Source organism: Triticum aestivum, chromosome 5A (assembly GCF_018294505.1).
Source record: "Triticum aestivum cultivar Chinese Spring chromosome 5A, IWGSC CS RefSeq v2.1, whole genome shotgun sequence".
In the NCBI taxonomy this organism is placed as follows: Eukaryota; Viridiplantae; Streptophyta; class Magnoliopsida; order Poales; family Poaceae; genus Triticum; species Triticum aestivum.
Genome location: NC_057806.1, coordinates 697,095,346 through 697,115,260, shown reverse-complemented (window position 1 = coordinate 697,115,260; position 19,915 = coordinate 697,095,346). Strand labels below are relative to the sequence as shown.

General features: G+C 40.6%; 1 protein-coding gene across 1 annotated transcript; it reads left to right on the top strand.

Moving 5' to 3' along the window:
- The first annotated feature begins 800 nt into the window (after nucleotides 1-800).
- Nucleotides 801-19,882, top strand: LOC123106092 (CCR4-NOT transcription complex subunit 1). The gene is made up of 51 exons (XM_044528299.1): nucleotides 801-1,021; nucleotides 1,904-2,207; nucleotides 2,311-2,539; nucleotides 2,639-2,978; nucleotides 3,064-3,177; nucleotides 3,255-3,383; nucleotides 3,465-3,641; nucleotides 3,727-3,918; nucleotides 4,222-4,359; nucleotides 4,868-4,990; nucleotides 5,081-5,325; nucleotides 5,843-5,946; nucleotides 6,548-6,642; nucleotides 6,729-6,965; nucleotides 7,163-7,360; nucleotides 7,724-7,814; nucleotides 7,924-8,021; nucleotides 8,116-8,261; nucleotides 8,343-8,451; nucleotides 8,533-8,679; nucleotides 8,935-8,982; nucleotides 9,053-9,181; nucleotides 9,269-9,499; nucleotides 9,595-9,753; nucleotides 9,841-9,926; nucleotides 10,005-10,110; nucleotides 10,188-10,283; nucleotides 10,409-10,561; nucleotides 10,870-11,046; nucleotides 11,143-11,363; nucleotides 11,451-11,568; nucleotides 11,655-11,771; nucleotides 12,568-12,612; nucleotides 12,991-13,068; nucleotides 13,150-13,266; nucleotides 13,847-13,973; nucleotides 14,105-14,205; nucleotides 14,460-14,564; nucleotides 14,762-14,842; nucleotides 15,420-15,566; nucleotides 15,650-15,778; nucleotides 16,457-16,504; nucleotides 16,653-16,799; nucleotides 16,911-16,972; nucleotides 17,826-17,979; nucleotides 18,071-18,262; nucleotides 18,339-18,443; nucleotides 18,535-18,666; nucleotides 18,963-19,208; nucleotides 19,296-19,397; nucleotides 19,492-19,882. The coding sequence occupies exons 1-51, from the start codon at nucleotides 920-922 to the stop codon at nucleotides 19,627-19,629; spliced, it is 7,215 nt and encodes a 2,404-aa protein (XP_044384234.1). The 5' UTR covers nucleotides 801-919; the 3' UTR covers nucleotides 19,630-19,882.
- Nucleotides 19,883-19,915: the final 33 nt, after the last annotated feature.

The window sequence follows — 19,915 nt, the reverse complement described above, 5'->3', positions numbered from 1 at the left end:
CAATTGTAGCATGGATAATAAACGATTATCATGAACAAGGAAATATAATAATAATCAATTTATTATTGCCTCTAGGGCATATTTCCAACAGCTACCCCGTTGGGCACGACATGGCTTGCCACGAGGGCCACCAACCCATAAACCCTAACCTAATGTTGGTATACTTCAAGTTTAAGTGTATACAACAGCAGACACCGCTTCACCAATTTGTATAAAGAGGGTGTGTACATCCCCTATTCCTCCCGCATCCGCCGGCTCGCTTCTCTGACGAGCCGATATTCTCGCGAAGCCTCGACCACTACATCATCTCTCGGTAGGTAGTTCACCGCCAATGCCGCATCGTTTGTCCATGAATCGCCACATAGTGTAACCTAACTTCTACCCAACCTTTGACTTCCCACCCACCGCCGCCCATCATACCTCTGTCGGCATAGGGGGTAGGGAGGGGGGTGTTCACGAAGAGCAAGAAAACCCAATATGACAAACATGTGTGCGTAAAACACCATCCATTTGAAAGTTTGTACTCATCAAAGACAAAACAAACCAAACTTTTTCCTACACAATAAATGCACACAAAATACACACACAAAGCCAAAGAATGCTCTCGAACCTATCTATCCACCCATATCTGCAGACGGGCACAAAATCGGTTGTGCAGCAGCGACCGGCAGAGCCGTCGATCCCCCGACGGACGGCCAGGAAAAGATAAATCGACGCAAACCCGGCGTGACACACGCCGGTCGGCTTCGATCGATCGATCGGGTGCGATCCCGGCTATAAACAACACGAGGGCCATCCGCCCCTCCGCCATCTGCGCCTCGCCCTCGGAGACCCAACAGCGAAGGCCATCAGCCGACCCCCAGCCCCCGCCCGAGCCCCGCTCTCGCCCCCGCCCGCCGCGGCGCTGCCCGCCGGCGAGATGGTCCCACTGAACCACCCCGGCGTCGCCGCCGAGGTGCGGCTGGTGCTGCAGGGCGCCACCGACGCCGGCCGCGAGTCCGTCCGCCGCGAGCTCTGCCAGGTATATAAAACCCTAGACCCGCTCCCCCGCTGCCCGCCGACCGGTTCGGCGCGTCCGATTCGCCCCTCGCCCGCCCGGATCTGTTACGCTGTGGTTCGTATCAGCTAATCTCACTCGTCACTGTGGGGGTGCGTCCGTAGGTGATCGTTGCTACATTATCGGGTTGGGTGACCTAGATTCCGAATCGGTGGTGTGCACAGCGTCCCGTGGACCATGAATTGGTCGGCTGCCCTCTGTATGCAGGTGTAGGGCCTGCCTGCAAGCCAGAGCACTTGTGCTAGGGCATGTTTGCCCGAGCTTACAATTCCTGGCAATCGGTCAGCACTTAAGCCCAGGAGTCCGCCTTGTACGCGGTGTGCTGCTGATTCCGAGAGGCCGTTTCGCGGAATTCTGATATTATCACTACCGTTTGCGCGCCGCAAGACGACAAGATACGTTTATACTGTAATTAGTAAGCAGAATAGAATGGGAATTCATTTCCCACACTTGGATGTTCCTAATTGAGCTAGTTCTAATTGAACTCGTCATGTCAATGCTCGCCATACAAATTGCGGTCGGCCCATCTGTCCATTTGACGTATGTAGAAGGATTTGGGGATAGGGAATGAGATGTGCCGATGCAGCACCTGGGCTGAGAGTGCAGCACGTGGCGCTGCTGGCATGTGGGATTCCGTCTCCGCATCAGTTGCTTTAATTGCAGACAAGGCGTGGTCTTGTTGGCGGGCAGTATAGGCATGCCCACAAGCAACTCGCAGCCTTTGTGAACAACCCGGCAGTTTACGAGAGAAATTTATTGCTTTAACCATTTCCGCGTACAAGCAAAGTACAAAATTAACTAGTTCGGTGCAGGTTTTCTGATATATTTATCTTTCCACCTTTGCAGTTAGTTGACTATGGTCACGATGGATGTCTTTTGCTGCTCCAAGTCTGTTTGGATGAAGTGCTGCTGAATGACAGGGAGGCCAAAAACTTGCAGTTGAAGCATGATCTTCTATCCGCCACTTTCAGATATTGTCTGGATAAAACGTTTTTTAGCACTTGTTTCTGTGAGGCACTGATGCAGATAAAAACTGGTACCGATGGCCTCCTTGAGACTCTGTCGAGTGCACTGGAACTCTCAGTGGCCGAGAAAGTCGGTATTGGTCTTGCGCTGTCAGATTCTGATAATTCAGGCATGAAGCTGAAAGGTAAACAGTAGGTGGTGAAGTTGAACTCTGTGTTGAGTGTATCAGGGTTGCTTCTTCTGTTTTCAGTTGTTTGTTGACATCTACTTTATTTTCATCGTTCCAGGGCAACAATTTGCAATTGCTCAAATTGAGAAGTTGTGTTTGAATCCTAATCAATCGGTACCAAATGATCAAATTCATGAAATCGTCGTCTTCCTTCACCAGACCGATGGCCTGACAAAGCATATGGATACTTTTAGTAACATTGCTTCTCTTCTAGAAGTTGGACAGAGTCCTTTTTTTGCTCCCATCCCCAAAGATCAGCATGATGTTCAGTCAATAAATCATTCAAGGTGTTTAGTCTTTAACTAGCCAAAACCTATACGTTTCGGTTCACCTCATGTCCATTTGATTACTTACATATTACCCCCCTTATTTTCTGTGTCTTGCAGACATTTGGAGATGTACTTGGATAGCACAAATGATGACTTTGAGTCACTTCTTTCTGAAATTGGGAAAGAAATAAGTATGGCGGACATAGTAACTGAGTTGGGTTATGGATGCACTGTTGACAGCACACAGTGTAAGGAAATACTTTCCACTTTTCAGCCTCTTGATGATGTGGCAATATCTAAGTTGCTCGGGGCAGTTATTGGCACTCAAAATAGTCTTGCAGAGGCCCATAACACTTATGCAACCTTCGTATCTGCTATTCGAAATACCCACTTGAGTGAGTCGCCTCAATTGACTACATGGAACACAGATGTTCTTGTGGATTCAATCAACGAATTGGTGAGGCCTTGCTCATCGTCATGCTGTATTCTTTTCCTTTGCCTCATGCTTTTGCATTTTAACTTGGTTGTTCTTTCCCATGTAGGCCCCAAGTACTAATTGGGTGCATGTTATGGAAAGCCTTGATCATGAGGGTTTCAGTATTCCTGATGAAGCAGCTTTCTGTTTACTGATGAATATATATGGCCGCGCTTGCAAGGTAAACATATATGTGCTCATTTTCAGGCATTTCAACAGACACACATGCTTGGCTGACAAATTTCTTGAATAATACAGGATCCCTTTCCGCTTCATGCTGTTTGTGGGTCAATGTGGACAAATACAGAAGGCCAGATATCATTTTTAAAGCATGCAATTTCTGCCCCTGCTACTATTTTTACATTTGCACATAGTTCGAGGCTGCTGGTACTATTTTCATAACATGTGGCTTTACTCATGACAAGATCGTGTACAATTCATACATCTAACAGTTGTAATTTCTTATAGGCACTTCCGGACTTTGCAAGTCTTGGTCCAGGTAATCATGCTTGGTTTTGCCTTGACCTTCTAGAGGTTTTGTGCCAGCTTGCTGAAGTTGGACACACTGTGTCGGTGCGGTCCATGCTCGATTATCCTTTGGGACATTGCCCTGAACTCCTACTTGTTGGTCTTGGACACATCAACGTATGACATTCTTCTAGTCCTACTTAACAAGCTACATTCAGTTCAATCATTTTACTACTGTTAATTCCCATGCTCTGCTATGCAGACTGCATATAATCTCCTCCAATTTGAAGTGCTGTCCTGTGCATTTCCTGCTATTCTGAAGGACACCACAAAGAGAAATGTGGTGAAATATCTCTGGCATATTAACCCATGCCTCACCCTTCGAGGATTTGTTGATGCTCATTCTGATCCAAGTTGTCTCCTGAGAATTGTGGATGTGTGTCACGACCTGAAGGTTTGTATAGACACAGTAACATTGACAGTTGTCAAAGTTATTGTTGCAACTTCTTCAGTGTTAATTTTATTTCTGGAAGTTAGGGGTAATATTGGGCTCTTTACAACTACAACAAATAGTAAGCTTTTCCTGAAGAAAGAAACCATTAATGTTGCTGGTGTACCTTGCACGATGATCATTCCATACACTTCTGATATAGAATATTTGGTTATTGCCACCATTTGAAACTATAATGTTGTAATGTTATCTCTATTTTGTCATCTTGTGTGTCATTCATCCAAATTTTATTTCCATTTGAAACAGATCCTATCTGCTGTCCTCGAGTCCACTCCATTCACATTTAGCATTAGATTGGTGGCTGCTGCTTGTAGGAAAGATCATAGCCATCTTGAGAAATGGCTCACTGAGAAGTTAACTGTATACAAGGACGGTTTTGTCGAGGTAATATGCATGATTATATGCCTAAATTACTATCTCTTGATGGTGCATGCTTAGCCATTTTCCATACTCGTTCAGGAGTTTTAAATCTGCTATTGTATTCTTCAATACTTGCCCCCATTTTTATTAGATCTCGTTCTAGTATGCGTGCAGTCAATGTTTTTTTTTCACTTTGATGGCTAATTTCTTTATTTTTCATTTGCAAATGCTATTGTTAGGCTTCTCATAAAAATCTCTTTTGAATCAGTACAGTATTCATGCTTTCCAAACTGTGATTCAAAGAGTTGTGTTCAGATGTGTATAGCTAATGTTTATACTTTATATGTATTTGTTAAAAGTGTGATTCAAAGAGTTGTGGTCAAATATGTATATTGAGACTGTTTTCTTTAAACTTGAGTATATTGAGACTGTTGATGTCCAAAGCGACAAGTAAAAAAGAATGAATTTAGTCTTTTCATTGCCATCTAAAGTTTTAGTTTCCCCTATTTACACTCTGAGCTCTGACTCCCAGGACTGCGTTAATTTCCTGAAAGAAGCTATGAATGCCGCATCTTATGCAGTAGAGGGTACCGCGGAACAACCTCAATTTAGTGTTGTGGACACGTATTGGGAAGCTTGTCCTCCCTTTATAAAGGTTTGACCGATTCTTGGTTATTGTGCTTCTGCAATTTGTTAGTAGCTCTATCTTTCTGCGACTCGTAAATATTGTCACACGCATTTGCAGGTTCTCCAGTCTCACTTGGGACAGCTCTTATCCAACCAACTCTCGGATGAACTAAGGGAGTTGTGTGCTCTGTATGAATCGAGAAATCAGGGTCCTGTAGCAAGGGACATACCTACCTCGGAGGGAGGTTCAGATGATGTTGAAGTAGAAGCAAATGCGTATTTTCACCAGATGTTTTCTGGACAGATAAACATTGATGTGATGATACAAATGCTCACTCGCTTCAAAGAATCTCCAGATAAGAGGTGCATTTCTGAGATCAATTTGAAAATGACTTGTTATTGCCTGTTTAACTCAACTTGTGGTTTACGTAGTCACATAGAAACACTGCAAAAAACTGTATGCACAAGGAACTTACAAGCAACTGATGGTAATAAGCTGAAGTGTTGGATATTCAAGATTATAGCTAACCCAAGCACGGAAATACAATATTATTGGTCTCTTTTACAGTGTAGGACATGATTTAATTACACCATCCTGTCTTTTAGTTATCTGGCTTTCTAGAAATTATTGTTATTTTAACTTGTTTAGTTCAGTTTTGGATAGACAGCCCGCGCAACATTGATTGTTTTGAGAAGTTTTCTGATTGAATCACTGACTGCATTTATTTCCTCCAAAGTTTGTTTTGCCAACGTTGTATGAGATGATAAACACACGCCACTAACTAGTATGCTCTGTTTGTTCTCCAACCTCGTCTAGCAAAGTTTTTCCTGCACTGATAGTTGTTGACAAATGGATTACATGAATGTTATGGATTTCCAGGGAGCAATCAATTTTTAATTGTATGATCTCAAATCTGTTTGAGGAATACAAGTTCTTTACGAAGTATCCGGATAAGCAGCTTAAACTAGCTGCTGTGCTATTTGGTAAGTATATCTTCACTTTGCTACACCTTCATAAGCCACTTATTATATTGAATCGTGACCTGAGGTTACCTTTCTCATTAAAGCACTGTTTTCTGGTTCTCTATCTTGTTGCTTAAACTGCTCGTGACTTAGCTGGACTTGATATAACATGATCTTTTTCCACATAAGTACAGATCTACTACCCAGTCTTGAAAATTACAGCTTGAAAGGGTTGCTGTGTTTTAGGCTTTAACCGTGTTAGATTTGGTTAGAACAATTCACATGTTCTTCCATCAAGACCTTATATTACTTTGCTATTTGATGCTATCCAAACAATACAAGCTTAGGTTGCATTGTATTTTTATGGGGGTTATGATAACTCTCTGACTGCAAAATGCCCACATGTTCTACGTTATTTCATTATGGATCCATGTTTAGTTGCCTGTAATGTACAATAGTGTTCCACACTCTGTTTGTTTCTGCCACATCAAGATTTGAATTAAGGTTATAGTAGTCCATTAGTAGTCTATATGCCTGGAACATGCTCAGCTGAGGCGCAAAAGTCATCATCTGCTCCACTCAATTGTGCTGTTGTCTAATCCAATTCCATCTCTTGAAACAGGATCCCTTATCAAACATGAACTTGTGGCCCACCTCGGACTTGGGATTGCTCTACGCGCTGTTCTTGATGCCTTACGCAAGTCTGTTGATTCAAAGGTAGCTCAAATCTGTTTTATTTTGGTATCCACATATGTTCACTGATCTGTGCAATCTGTAGTCCTGATCGTGTTATTTGGATGCAGATGTTTATGTTTGGTACGACAGCATTGGAACAATTCATGGATCGTGTAATAGAGTGGCCACAGTACTGCAATCACATATTGCAGATTTCACATCTTCGAGCTACTCATGCTGAAATGGTCTCTGCAATTGAGCGAGCACTTGCCCGAATTTCATCAAGTCAAAATGAGCCCAACGCTGGCAACTTGCTTTCTACGGAGCAGCTTGTTTCTGGATCGTCATCTATTGAAGCCATGGAGGTAAATCATCACAAAAACTTAAATGAGGGTAAATAATCTTGGCAACTGTTGAATCGGAACTGAAGGTGGATTGGCCACCAGGAATGTATTGTTCGGCAATTTTCAGGATAATAAGATCCTGCCACTTTCCTACTGTTTTGATATGTTCTGCTGTGACCTAATCCCTTTTCATCATTGACATGGTTGGATTTCTTTAGGCATCTGAACCATCATGGCAGTTAATGGGTACATCTCCAACTCAGCTAGGAAGGACACCTTACCCGTTGCAGCAAAGGCAACCAAGTGTCCTTGGAGACAGGTCCAAGATCTCCATCGGCACCTCTCAGAATAAGAGCATTTTACCTAGTCAGCCTTCGGTTCCTTCAGCATCTGCTGATTCAGCCTTTAATTTAAAGGTACTTTTCTAAGGCATCTGGGGGTATTAAAGATTTTCTACTCCCTACGTTCCTAAATATTTGTCTTTCTAGAGATTTCAACAAGTGACTACATACAGAGCAAAATGAGTGAATCTACACTCTAAAATATGTCTATATACATCCGTATGTGATAGTCCATTTGAAATCTCTAAAAAGACAAATATTTAGGAATGGAGGGAGTAGATGCTTTCCTGTTACCTTGCCTGTTCATATTTCCAAAAGTGAGATGCTTGGATGCAGTGCTGGTGTCTGATCTTTTATTTCTTTCTTTTATGTTATTTGTGTAACTTAGCCACCAGTAACTGTCTCTCTTTGACCTACTGTGAAAATATTCAATTGCAGACTACTGTTCCACCTTCATTAGCTCACTCTACGAGCATGTCAAATAGTGCTCATTCCACTAGTTTTCTGCGCCCCCGGAATACCTCGACAGGTGACTTGATTACTTGTTATTTTCACAAGAAGAGTGGTGATTACATTTTATTTGTTCTATAATCTCTATGCTACTGCTCCATGAATTATTTTCTGGTCCCTTTTTATAGTTTTGCCCTGGCAACATTCCTACACTACGGGATTTGGAAATGCTTTAAATATTGAGACACTTGTAGCAGCAGCGGAGCAAAGAGATAATCCAATTGAGGTTGGTATTGGCGTATCGCTATTGTTTTCCATGGTGTGCTCTCATGGGAGAATACACAATGTGGTTGGGCTAATTGATTTTCCTCTCCATCTAGACTCCCCCATCTGAAGTTCAGGACAAGATCTTGTTTATGATTAACAATATATCCACCTCTAATATGGAAGCCAAGGCGAAAGAATTTAATGAAGTGCTTCAGGAACAATATTATCCTTGGTTTGCACAGTACATGGTCATGAAAAGGTACAATACCCATTCATTTCCTCTCTTTTTTGCACCAGTTTTTCTAATGTTGAAGCACTAATTCCATGTCCATCTTTGCAGGGCAAGCATCGAGCCAAATTTTCATGATTTATACCTGAAATTCTTTGACAAACTTAACTCAAGATCCTTGAGTAAGGAGATGCTGAAAGCTACATATGAGAACTGCAAGGTTGTGGTCACTCTAACTTGTCTACCTTTTCTGCCTTGACCATAAAACAAGCTTGTTGAACCTTAAGATTTTCCTGTGCAGGTTTTGTTAAGATCAGATCTTATCAAATCTAGTTCCGAGGAACGTTCCTTGCTAAAAAATTTGGGCAGTTGGTTGGGAAAATTTACCATTGGAAGAAACCAGACATTAAGAGCCAAGGAAATTGACCCGAAATCTCTTATTGTGGAGGTACTTGTTTTGTACCAGATTCTGCATTTTAGATCTTTTTTGACTGCATACTCTGCCAAATATTCTTTGCTGAGTTCAGTTTCTGAGTTCTCCCTCCCTTCTACAGACCGTTCGGCCATGCCTGACTTGTTTTGGGTCTTATTTATTTCTAAAACTTGCATTTTACCTATATTTGCGTGCATGTATCGGTGGCGTGATTCTGCCAAGTGGTATTAAGCAATTATGCTTGACAACCTTTTGAAATTATCATTTCAGGCTTATGAGAGAGGACTTATGATTGCTGTAATTCCATTCACTTCAAAGGTGTGTATTTGCAGCATTCTCATTTGTATAAAACATGCTGCCTGGTATCTGACCAGTGCTTGCTCTGCAGATTCTCGAACCTTGCCATTCAAGTATAGCATATCGTCCTCCAAATCCGTGGACAATGGGAATTCTTAGTCTACTTTCTGAGATCTATAATCTACCAAACCTGAAGATGAATCTAAAATTTGACATTGAGGTTGTCAACTTTTTTGGTTAGACTGTCTTGTTGACTATCTTTTGTTCTATTGTTACACTCTATAACGCTTATTATGTGGGATTTTAGGTCCTGTTTAAGAACCTCAGTGTGGACATGAAAGATGTGAAACCGACTTCCCTTCTTAAAGATCGAGGACGTGAAGTTGAGGGAAACCCAGATTTTTCAAACAAAGATGTTGCTTCGTCCCAAACCCCAGTGGCTGCAGAAGTCTCTTCAGGTGTCAACCCCCCAATAAAACATGTAGACCTGCAGCCTGAGGTCAATAGCACTTCCCGTACCCTGAGCCTTCCAACTTTGGTGAGTCAAGATGGCTTGGGCATGCGTTATCAATTCAATCATGTTAGGGGGTGCAGTCTTGTTCTATTATATTTACACATTTTTTATGCATGCAGTATACTGCTCCTGTTCGTCTCCCTCCTAACAGTATGGTGGAGGATGATAAAATTGCTCTAATGATGCCTGAGCAAGTTCCCTCTCACACCTTGACCCAGGTCTCATCTTCACAAACACCATTAGTATCACTATCGCCATCGCCACTCTCTCTAACTCAGGTGTGCCATGCTACCATTTTCACCCATCTTTTGCTGGGTTACTAGATTTTATATGTTATTGTGCAATTTCTCATCTGTTGTTTGCAGCTTTTGTCGCTGATTCCACATGATGAGATACGCTTCAAAATAAGCTCAAAACTTTTGCCTTTTGGCTCACAGTTGCAGTTCAGCAAGTATGTTTGATGCTTCTAAACATAAATATCTGACACAATTTGAATTTGACTAGCTGATAAACTCCTGTTATTCCATAGAATCATGGGTGTGGCTTTGGATAAGGCTATCAAAGAGATAATACTCCCAGTCATTGAAAGAAGTGTCTCAATAGCAAGCAAAACTACAAAAGAAATTATTCTAAAGGTTTCCTTGTGTTCTTTCTCAAAGTTTTTTGTCATAGTGAAATTGTTGTTATGTTACTGATATTTTAATTCCTGAAGGATTATGCAACGGAATCTGATTACAGTGCCGCAAATCGCTCGGCTCGTTTGATGGTCGGAACATTAGCTGGAAGTCTAGCCCATGTTACTTGCAAGGTACCTCTTGCTTGTTTTTAAGCCCTATAAGCAGTGACGTTCTTCTGTTTTGTCTTGTGGTTGTTTTTATTGTTTTTAATCTTTTGTGCAACCTATTATATTATTTCCTTTTCCCTCTCGTGTAGGAACCGCTTCGTGTTGCGCTACTGTCTCATCTCCGAAGCCTTACTCAAAACCTTGCTAGCAACAGCGAAACTCTTGAGCAAGTAGTACAGGTTCTGATCAACGACAATTTGGATCTTGGCTGTGCAAGTATCGAGTCTGTAGCGGCGCGCAAGGTAGCTCTTTGACATGCTATCGTGTCCCTTGTCCTACTCAACAAGACAGTAACATATACTTTATTTGCTGTTTCTTAAAAGTCTAGACACATTTTCTTGAGTTTCCATGCATTATGTGATCTTCTATAGTCTAGTTCAGCAATTTGAGTGCCAATATCTACCAGTGATTTACTTTCATACTGTGGAACTTGCCTCCTCTCCTTTTCTAATCACCCTGAGCATGTCCCCATTAGCATTTTGCCAACAATGAGCTACAATCGCGAAGTTGGTCAAGTTCACTGCCTCATGACATGTACGCCATTTTGCAGGCTGTTGATTCGATTGAGGGTGAAATAACTCAATCCTTTTCACAACAAAGGAAGAAAAGAGAGGCAGCTGGTCCTACATATTATGACTCTTTTACTTATGCTCAAGGTCCATTTGCCCCTGTACCTGAAGTATTCCATACCAAGGCAGAGTCTCCTGCCCAACAACGAGTATATGAGGTGTAGCACCAGGACTTCAAATTGTCAATTGGAATTAACACACGATGTTTCTGTACTGTACATGTGACTAGCTGCATCTTGTGTTGTTGATTTCAGGAGTTTGGTCATGTATGGCAGAGTCATGGCCAAAGTGTTGGTGCTGCAGGTTCTGGTACAGCTGCTGTATCGAGCAATTTTGGTGTACCTCGAGCTTACAGCCCAAGTTTAGCACAAGCTTCCAGTGCTTTCTTGTCTGCTCAAACAGCTCCACTTACATTAACTCAGCCTACAGAGCTGGTGTATGAGGAATTGATTCCTGGCGCTGCACAACTTTCTAGGTACACATACTTTGGTACCTTTTGGTTTTGAAATGTGGTTTGCTCGAACTGCTATCCCTAGATTGATGAACACCTTGTGCCTCGTAGTGATTCTCCTGCTCAAGTTGGGATCAGCGACTCTTCTGGCTGGCTTGGTGGAACCATTGGTGATGCATCCACATCTCCACCCTTGATGTCTAATGACTTACCTGCGGGTGGAATAATGGTCACGACCAACATAACATTTCTTCTTCACTTCATGTGTACATGATATATGACAGACTTCTGAAACCTGTTTCAATCATGTACCAGGATTTAAATGTTATGACGCCACCTCCAGCTACATTTTCTGACAATCTAGGATCTGGTTTACCTGATACTTTGAGCACTGGTGATGCTATGGAGAGATACGAACAGGTTTCACAAAAGGTAAATTTGGAGATATATATATGTGAACTGATAATCAGCAACACATGAACTATCATTCAATTTTGTCATGATTTGATGGCTGCTTTCTATCAGAATGAATACCTAAATTTATATTCTATGATCCAAAGGCCAACATATAACAGACAGGTCTGGGTAATAACAGAAAACACCTTATATTTTAAAATGTATTAGCCATGTGAGTCAGTAACTCTATTGTCTTTTATTTAGGACTTGTTATCATATGTTCTATTAATTTTATTATTATCATGTGGAGTTTTTGTTGAATGCATCTGATAATTTATCTTAGTTTCTAACCAAAGCAGCCCTGTTCTTCGCTTCGGATACGAGTATATAAACTGGCTCACTAGTCTGGTTCTGCCTAGGCATGTATATGCCTCCACTTTGTGCTTCGTCTACAGACTGCCCACACCACACGTGCTTCTTTGTCACCTGTGCCATGCTTCATTTTTGTTGGACTCTTTAGTAGTTGGTTTGTTGGAGACTCTTTATTTATTTAACAGTAGATAGAAATATTTAGGTTAGTTTCATTTTGAAGATGCCATCACGTACATGTGGGGTTGTCAAGTGGGCCCACATGTCAGTGGCACATTGTTGATATGTCTTTGTGATGGTGCAGAGCGATCTGCATTCATTTTGTTTCTTATGTTTATATATCTCATAGTGTAGATAATTTGAACTTTACTATAAATTCCGACCTTCTGTACTTTCTGATTTAAAATCTCAATTCCATGTACATATCTCTGTTTTGCTTAACTGATTTGTTGTTACCCTCCAGCTGGAAGTCTTGATTGCGAAGGATGGTAAAGATGTGGAAATCCAGGTTAACCCTCATTACTTCCCTCATTACTTCTACTCTGTAGGAATTCAGTGCTTCCACTTTAGGCAACGTGTGGCCTCTGCCACTGCTCCTGTAGTCCTGTGTTGTGAACCAAAACAATAGGTGTGAATACTGTGGCAAGAGAAACAATATGTCATCATCCCGTGTAGCAACTAAGAAGTGTAGGAACTATCGAGTGTGGTGCACCACTGTGTTTTTAGGCAATATTTGCTGTGAACCAAACAGCTCATCGATCTGTCGCTGTAACATTTTGTGAAGTTAATCACACCGTGCATGGTTTCATTGTTTAGTATATTAAAGACTCATATACCTTATCTAATTGTTACTAACATGTCTTCTTCATTGTGTTCTCTTGTTCAGTCTGTTGTAGCGGAAGTTCCTGATATCTTACTCAAATGTGTTAACCGGGATGAGGCTGCATTAGCTGTTGCACAAAAGGTAAATCATGGTCATTTTGTTATTCACAATACTCTGTCAATTGTTCTTCTAACATATTTTTCTTGGTGTCTTTGGTCTCAGGTTTTCAAAAGTTTGTATGACAACACATCAAATAGCGGTTTTGTCATGTGGTCTCTAGCAACCTTAGTTGCGATAAGAGATGTATGCAAGCTTGTTGTCAAGGAGCTAACAAATTCCGTATGTTTCTTTATGGCATATACCCTTTGTTTTAGTTGCCTTTTTTCGCTTTCCTGATTTTCCATAATTCATTTTGTTGTGCTACGTCAATGTAGTTTGTTGTTATTGATCCAAAGGTCTATGTCACTCGTATATCCATCAATGAGCCTTAATTTCATCTGAATGCCGTGTTTAAATTTGTTATGCTTCTATTTATTAGTTGCATTTGTGTGCAATATGTCTGGTATGTTAGACTACCTTTGATGAGTGTGAATCGACCTTTTTGTGTCTTGTGAGATAATTTAGTGTAATGCAGTTGTGCATAAGAGCGAGCGGGCTGCCAAACAATATTCAGTTAATAAACAACGTACTAACGATACAAATTACAACCGTTAGTTCCGTTTTGGAATTAGCACTTGGCACAGAGGTTTATGCAGCATATTTGAACCCTTGTGCGACAGAGATCACCTATTGATATTTAATTCTCAGGAACGGAGTTTATCAATTGGGCTCTTGGTTTGCTGTGATTTGTTCCACAGTTCTCAGGTTGGGGACTTCACAGACAAGTTTTTTAATTGTCTTGTCAACTTTTTGTGCGCAGGTAATCTATTTGGACGATGAGAAGAAGTTTAATAGTGAAATCATTTTTGCCCTTATTCGTTCTGATTTGCTGGATGTCAAAGAGTACAATGTTCATTTAGCAAAGCTAATTGACGGTGGAAGAAACAGTATGTTGAATTGTTTTGTTTTGTAGTATATAGTACTTCCTGTGTTCATAGTCCTCACAAATACCGGACCTGTGCCTCTTGTATAATTTTCGTCTATTAATTGGGTTGCCAAATGTTTCTTCTCTCCTCAGAGATTGCAACAGAATTTGCCATGTCACTTGTCCAGACATTGATTACTCAGGACTCTGCTAGTATCTCAGAACTCCAGGATGTTGTTGATGTGCTATCAAAGGTGCACTGATTTTCTGAGCTGCTCTATATATTCAGTTGTTGCCCCGTTGGTCTTGCCTCCAGGAGCATGCTCTGGCAACCAAGGACAATTTTTTGTATTTTCTGATTGAATATTTCTATCCAAAAAATATTTCTTTTTGCCAAACAAATTACAAATTTTGGACAACAGCTAGATATTGAAGGTAGTTACTCGAAATGGAGATCAGATTCAGTACATTTCAAAATCTGGCTCACTCTTATACATTTGGGTTTCAGATTTCAAGGAGGCCAGGTTCACCTGAGTTGATGCAACAGGTGAATGAGATTGCAAGGAATAATGCTAACAATGCTCCTGGTTTTGCTTTTGGGAAGGATAAAAAGGTTAGGCCACATTTAAAAATGATCTCAACTATCAAGTGTTGTTTGTTCACATTTAAAAATGATCTCAACTATCAAGTGTCTTTTGTTCACATTTAAAAATGATCTCAACTATCAGGTGTCTTTTGTTCACAATGTGTCTCGTAGGTAAACGCAGTTGGTGACTCGATTGTATCTAAACATGTCTTGCAAATTTGTAGGTTCTACCTAACCGTGCAAACAAAGAGGAAAACAGTGTTAACGACGCCACTGTAGCTGATTCTGTTGCTTTTCAAGACCAGGTATCTTTTGTGGAACTTGTTCAGTAGCATAAACTATGAATTCTGCAATATTTACTAGAACTTTGTTTTGATTCATGTGAATCTTGAGGATATAACAGTAAGATTTTTCTTTGCTATATGTAGGCTTTAGATGCTTATTTGTGTTTCTGATACCCCCTTATTTCTACATTTGATAATTTGGACATGCAAGTTAACCTAAGTAGTGCCTAACCACAGTACAGGTTTTGGTTTAAATCGGTCATCTGGTTTTGTTAACATAATTTTATTCTTACAAAAGGGCAACCTGGTGCATGTAGCTCCCGCTTGCGCAGGGTCCAGGGAAGGGTCCGACCACTTTGGGTCTATAGTACGCAGCCTTTCCCTACATTTCTGTAAGAGGCTGTTTCCAGGACTTGAACCCATGACCTCATGGTCACAAGGCAGCAGCTTTACCACTGCGCCAAGGCTCCCCTTCAATTTTATTCTTACAGTGTAGAAAAATATCAGTGTAACATATTATTTTAAAGGTCCATTTTTACACATCAGAATGAATTGTATATGCTAGGAAGTTTGATGCATTATATTGGTTGATTCACAGGTTGCACACCTATTTTCTGAGTGGTGCCAAATATGTGATCATCCAAATGCTAGTGATGCGGCCTATAGTCGTTATGTTATGCAGTTGCAACATATTGGCCTGCTGAAGGGAGATGAATTCACTGAGCGTTTCTTCCGAATTCTCACGGTGATTATTCTACTCGTAGATTATACTCTGTCTGTGTGTGTTACTTTTTTTGTTACTTTCATGCCAATTTTTGAATCAATCAGGAACTTGCTGTTGCACACTCTCTAGTCTCTGAGCAAATTAATGCTCCTGGTGGATTGTCTCAGCAGTCATCACATATATCATATTTCCCCATTGATTCATATTCGAAGCTTGTGTCTGTGGTGATAAAGGTATCTATAAAATTATTTTGTACACATGCTTCCGTATTACTTTGGAGTCTGCCGTGTATGGTTTAGGATTGTTGTAGGATGAATATGGAATTTTTAAAGGTTCATTCTTTTTGTAGCTGTCAACTTGTTATGTTTGTGAGCAAGAACTGGCACGTGAATAATGTCCCTGCTAATGAAACAGAAAATAAACAGGCTTTTTATAGGAGCAGAATGCAGTGATCGATTTATTTGCCTATCATGTATTCTTCCCTCGTTTATTTTTTTCCAGTGACATGTTGTATAACTTGATGCATATACGTACCTCAAGAAATGGACTCGAGTTCATAATGATTTATTTTATGTATGTATTCTGTGAGTTATGTAGCATTCTGTTTCTTTAGTACAGCTGAATTGTTGTTTGCCCTGGATACTGTCGGATGTTGTTTTTCAGTATGGATTATTTGGTCAAATCACTCACAGGGCTTTACTATCACTGTTTCTTATAGCAAATTTATCCACACTCCCTTTTATGTTAAAAAGTTCGCTTATAGCTAGCCACAGGGGATAACTTCAAACGTGGAAAGTTATGTTTGTCAAAAAGATAGTTGAAGTCACAATTTTTTGACGGCATGCACAGAAGATTATGCTCTCTAATCTCTATTATCCTGGATACTAATTCCTCTTATTATTTGTCTTCAGAATTGTTCAGTGGAAATAGGACCAAATAAAGGCAGCCTTCTTCCCAAGGTCAGTATCTAGAAACCAGTGATAACCTTTTGCCCTATACTAGTTAAAGAATGTAGAATCAAATTCTGGATTCAGAAGTTGGACTTCAAAAATCTTTCATTCAAATTACTTGGAAGTACTGAAGTTAAATTGTTTTCAATGTGTCCAGATATTGTCAGTGACAATTAGGGTCATTCAGAAAGATGCTGAAGAGAAGAAAGCTTCATTTAACCCCCGACCATACTTTCGGCTGTTTATCAATTGGCTGAATGACCTTAGTACTTCTGAACTCCATCATGATGGAGCTAATTTCCAGGTACACGTGTTTTTAACTATGTATAGTTTATTCTTTTTGTACCAGGAACTATTTTAGTTTATTATTTATTGTACCAGGAGGAATATAACTCTCTTTTTTGGTATATATCAGGTTTTGGCTGCATTTGCAAATGCATTCCATGTACTGCAACCCTCGAGAATTCCTAGCATGAGGTTTGTCCATCACTTTTGGCTCACTTATTAATCTACCCATCCTATGTCAATATCTACATGCTATGTCATCTGATGTTTCTGAATCATTGTAGTTTAGGCACCATACAAGATTGTTAGTTCAATTTGCTTTATATCCTAGTCCCCGCCCCCCCGCGTATCTTTGAAGATTTTCCTTCTCTAAGTGCTTCGTTAAAATTTTCTTTTGTACAGCACTGATTATGTAATAATGTTAACTCACAGTCCCACATCAAAAGGTCAACTCAATTGTCCTTGTACTCTACTTGCTGTGCGGCTGTTATGCACAAGGTTGGTTAGCTATCAGGATTGGTTAGGGTGCTCACTTTCAAGTACTCCCTCCGTTCCAAATTACTCGTCGCAGAAATGGATGTATCTAGAACTAAAATACATCTAGATACATTCATACTTGCGACAAGTAATTTGGAACGGAGGGAGTAGCAGCCAGCAAAACAGCATGGCTCTTATTTGGATACAAGACCTTGCGTCAAGATGACCAGCCCAATGCCTTTTAATAAAGCAGGCGTCACCTAGTAGTGTTTGTCTTATCTAACTAATCAAATAATAAGATGACTTGACAAAAATAAAGAAAATTACACTAGGGTAACTATATAGATGATACTGCTGCTGCCCCTTGGTGCAGCCTCCAGCCTCTCTGGATTATGTGCACATGCCTGCTTCTCCTTGTTGTCGTCAGACCAAAATCCTGTAATAGTGGTTGATAGTTTCTGGTTTTTTACTGCAGCTAAACCTCAAATGTTCACTTATAGATTTGTACTTTGTTTGAAATCTGTATTGGTAATATTTTGGTAATCTGATTAACACTGTTCTGTTGCAGCTTTGCTTGGCTTGAGTTGGTGAGTCATAGAACCTTCATGGCAAGACTGCTGACGGGCAATTCACAAAAAGGGTGGCCTTTTTTCCAACGGCTACTTATTGATCTGTTCAAATTCATGGAACCGTATTTGAGAACTGCCGACCTTTTAGAACCAGTTAATCCCCCCTTTCCAATCACTTTTCGCATTTGTCTTGTTCAAGTAATTATGAGCCACCTCTTATATCTGTTGTGTTTGTTTTACTTAGGTGCACCTTATGTACAAAGGAACTATGAGAGTGCTGCTTGTACTACTCCATGACTTTCCTGAATTTCTGTGTGATTATCACTTCAGTTTTTGTGACGTGATCCCTTCCAGTTGCATTCAAATGCGCAATGTCATTCTTAGTGCTTTTCCGCGCAACATGAGACTTCCAGACCCATCTACTCCTAACCTGAAGGTCTATCTAAAGAGACATAAAAGTTCCTTCCATTCTCCTAATTTCAGACAATATCTGACTCTTGTTTCTGTGGCAGATTGATCTGCTAGCTGAAATTTCATTACCTCCACGAATCATGTCAGATGTCGATGGTGCCCTCAAGTCAAAGCATATGAAGGCTGATGTCGATGAGTATCTTAAGGTGATGGCATTTATATATGCTTAATGAATTGCTTGCGTTGTCTGGGACCCTCATTTTACAGCATTGTTGAATCTTCACTTGTATTGTGCAGAGACCAGAAGGCTCATCCTTTTTGAATGATCTGAAGCAAAAATTGGTGCTGCCTCAGAATGAAGCTAATGTTGCTGGGACACGCTACAATGTGCCTCTGATGAATTCGCTTGTTCTCTACATTGGCATCCAAGTGAGTATATTTTTTATCTCATGCGGTGGAATTACCAGTAGGGACTTGCTACTTCTGAGTACTTGTTCATAGACCAATTCTTCTTTCCTAAGAAAAAACCACCGCAAATTTCTTCCGCACACTTGAGGTTGTCCTCTTCCTCTTGTCTTACATGTTCTCTTATTTTTCTCTAATATAGGATAACAGTAATCTTCTGTCTCGTTTTTGTTTAATTAGTTTGTTGTGAGTTTGCCATTCTGCTTCTTTTATTTGTTATATGTCATATTCTAAGCTGCTATTTGGAAATAAAATTTCAGGCGGTGCAACAATTGCAAGCGAACAAGGCAAATGCATCTGCGTCAGCACAGCAGATTAACCATAATACAATGGATATTTTTCAGATCGAAACAGCGACTGAATTTTTCAGATATCTTGTAACGAACTTGGATACAGAGGGGCGCTACCTATTTTTGAATGCGATTGCTAACCAACTGCGCTACCCGAATAGCCACACACACTACTTCTCCTTCATCATTCTGTATCTATTTGCTGAAGCTGCCCAGGTATTTTTCAGTTGATGCAAAGCGAGTATGAATCTAGTTTGTTTCCTTTCTCCTAACTAACAAAGGAGCTGGAACTGGAATTTGCAGGAACATATCCAGGAGCAGGTAACCAGGGTTCTCTTAGAACGGCTGATAGTGAACCGTCCTCACCCCTGGGGATTACTCATCACCTTCATCGAGCTGATAAAGGTATTTTGTAAAAAAATTGCATTTTTATTCATGTTTGGTGAAATCCATCACCACAATGGTGACTAATGAATGCGGCATTGTTGCTCTCTGTTAGAACCCACGCTACAACTTTTGGAACCGAGCCTTCACACACTGCGCACCTGAGATTAAGCAGCTGTTTGAGTCGGTCGCAAAGTCATGCGGTGGAGGCGCTGGAAAGGCAGTGGATGATGGCTCTGATGGCGGCCACTAATGTAGTTAGTTTCTTGTAAATGGTATATGGCTGCTTGTCATGGTCTGATGGGTTGATGTGCGCTTGCTGACAGATATTTGTTTTGTATCATACTGGATATTGTGCTGTGAAGATTGTGGTGAACCCTTTAACCATCAGCAAGTATTAGCCCTTAGAGGTACTTACTCATATTATATTTGTAAAAATCAGGTGTTTGTCGTATCATACTTTGTTGTTTGTTGAAAAGTGTCTTTCAAACCCTGAGCAATAAACATATCATGCAACAATTGTAAAGCAGTTTATTTTT

Excerpts from the sequence above, each read along its gene's own strand:
- LOC123106092 (XM_044528299.1), top strand. The coding sequence starts at position 920 with ATGGTCCCACTGAACCACCCCGGCGTCGCCGCCGAGGTGCGGCTGGTG. Across the intron at positions 3,642-3,726 it reads TTGGTCTTGGACACATCAAC|ACTGCATATAATCTCCTCCA; the intron begins GTATGACATTCT and ends TCTGCTATGCAG. Across the intron at positions 10,284-10,408 it reads TAGCCCATGTTACTTGCAAG|GAACCGCTTCGTGTTGCGCT; the intron begins GTACCTCTTGCT and ends CCTCTCGTGTAG.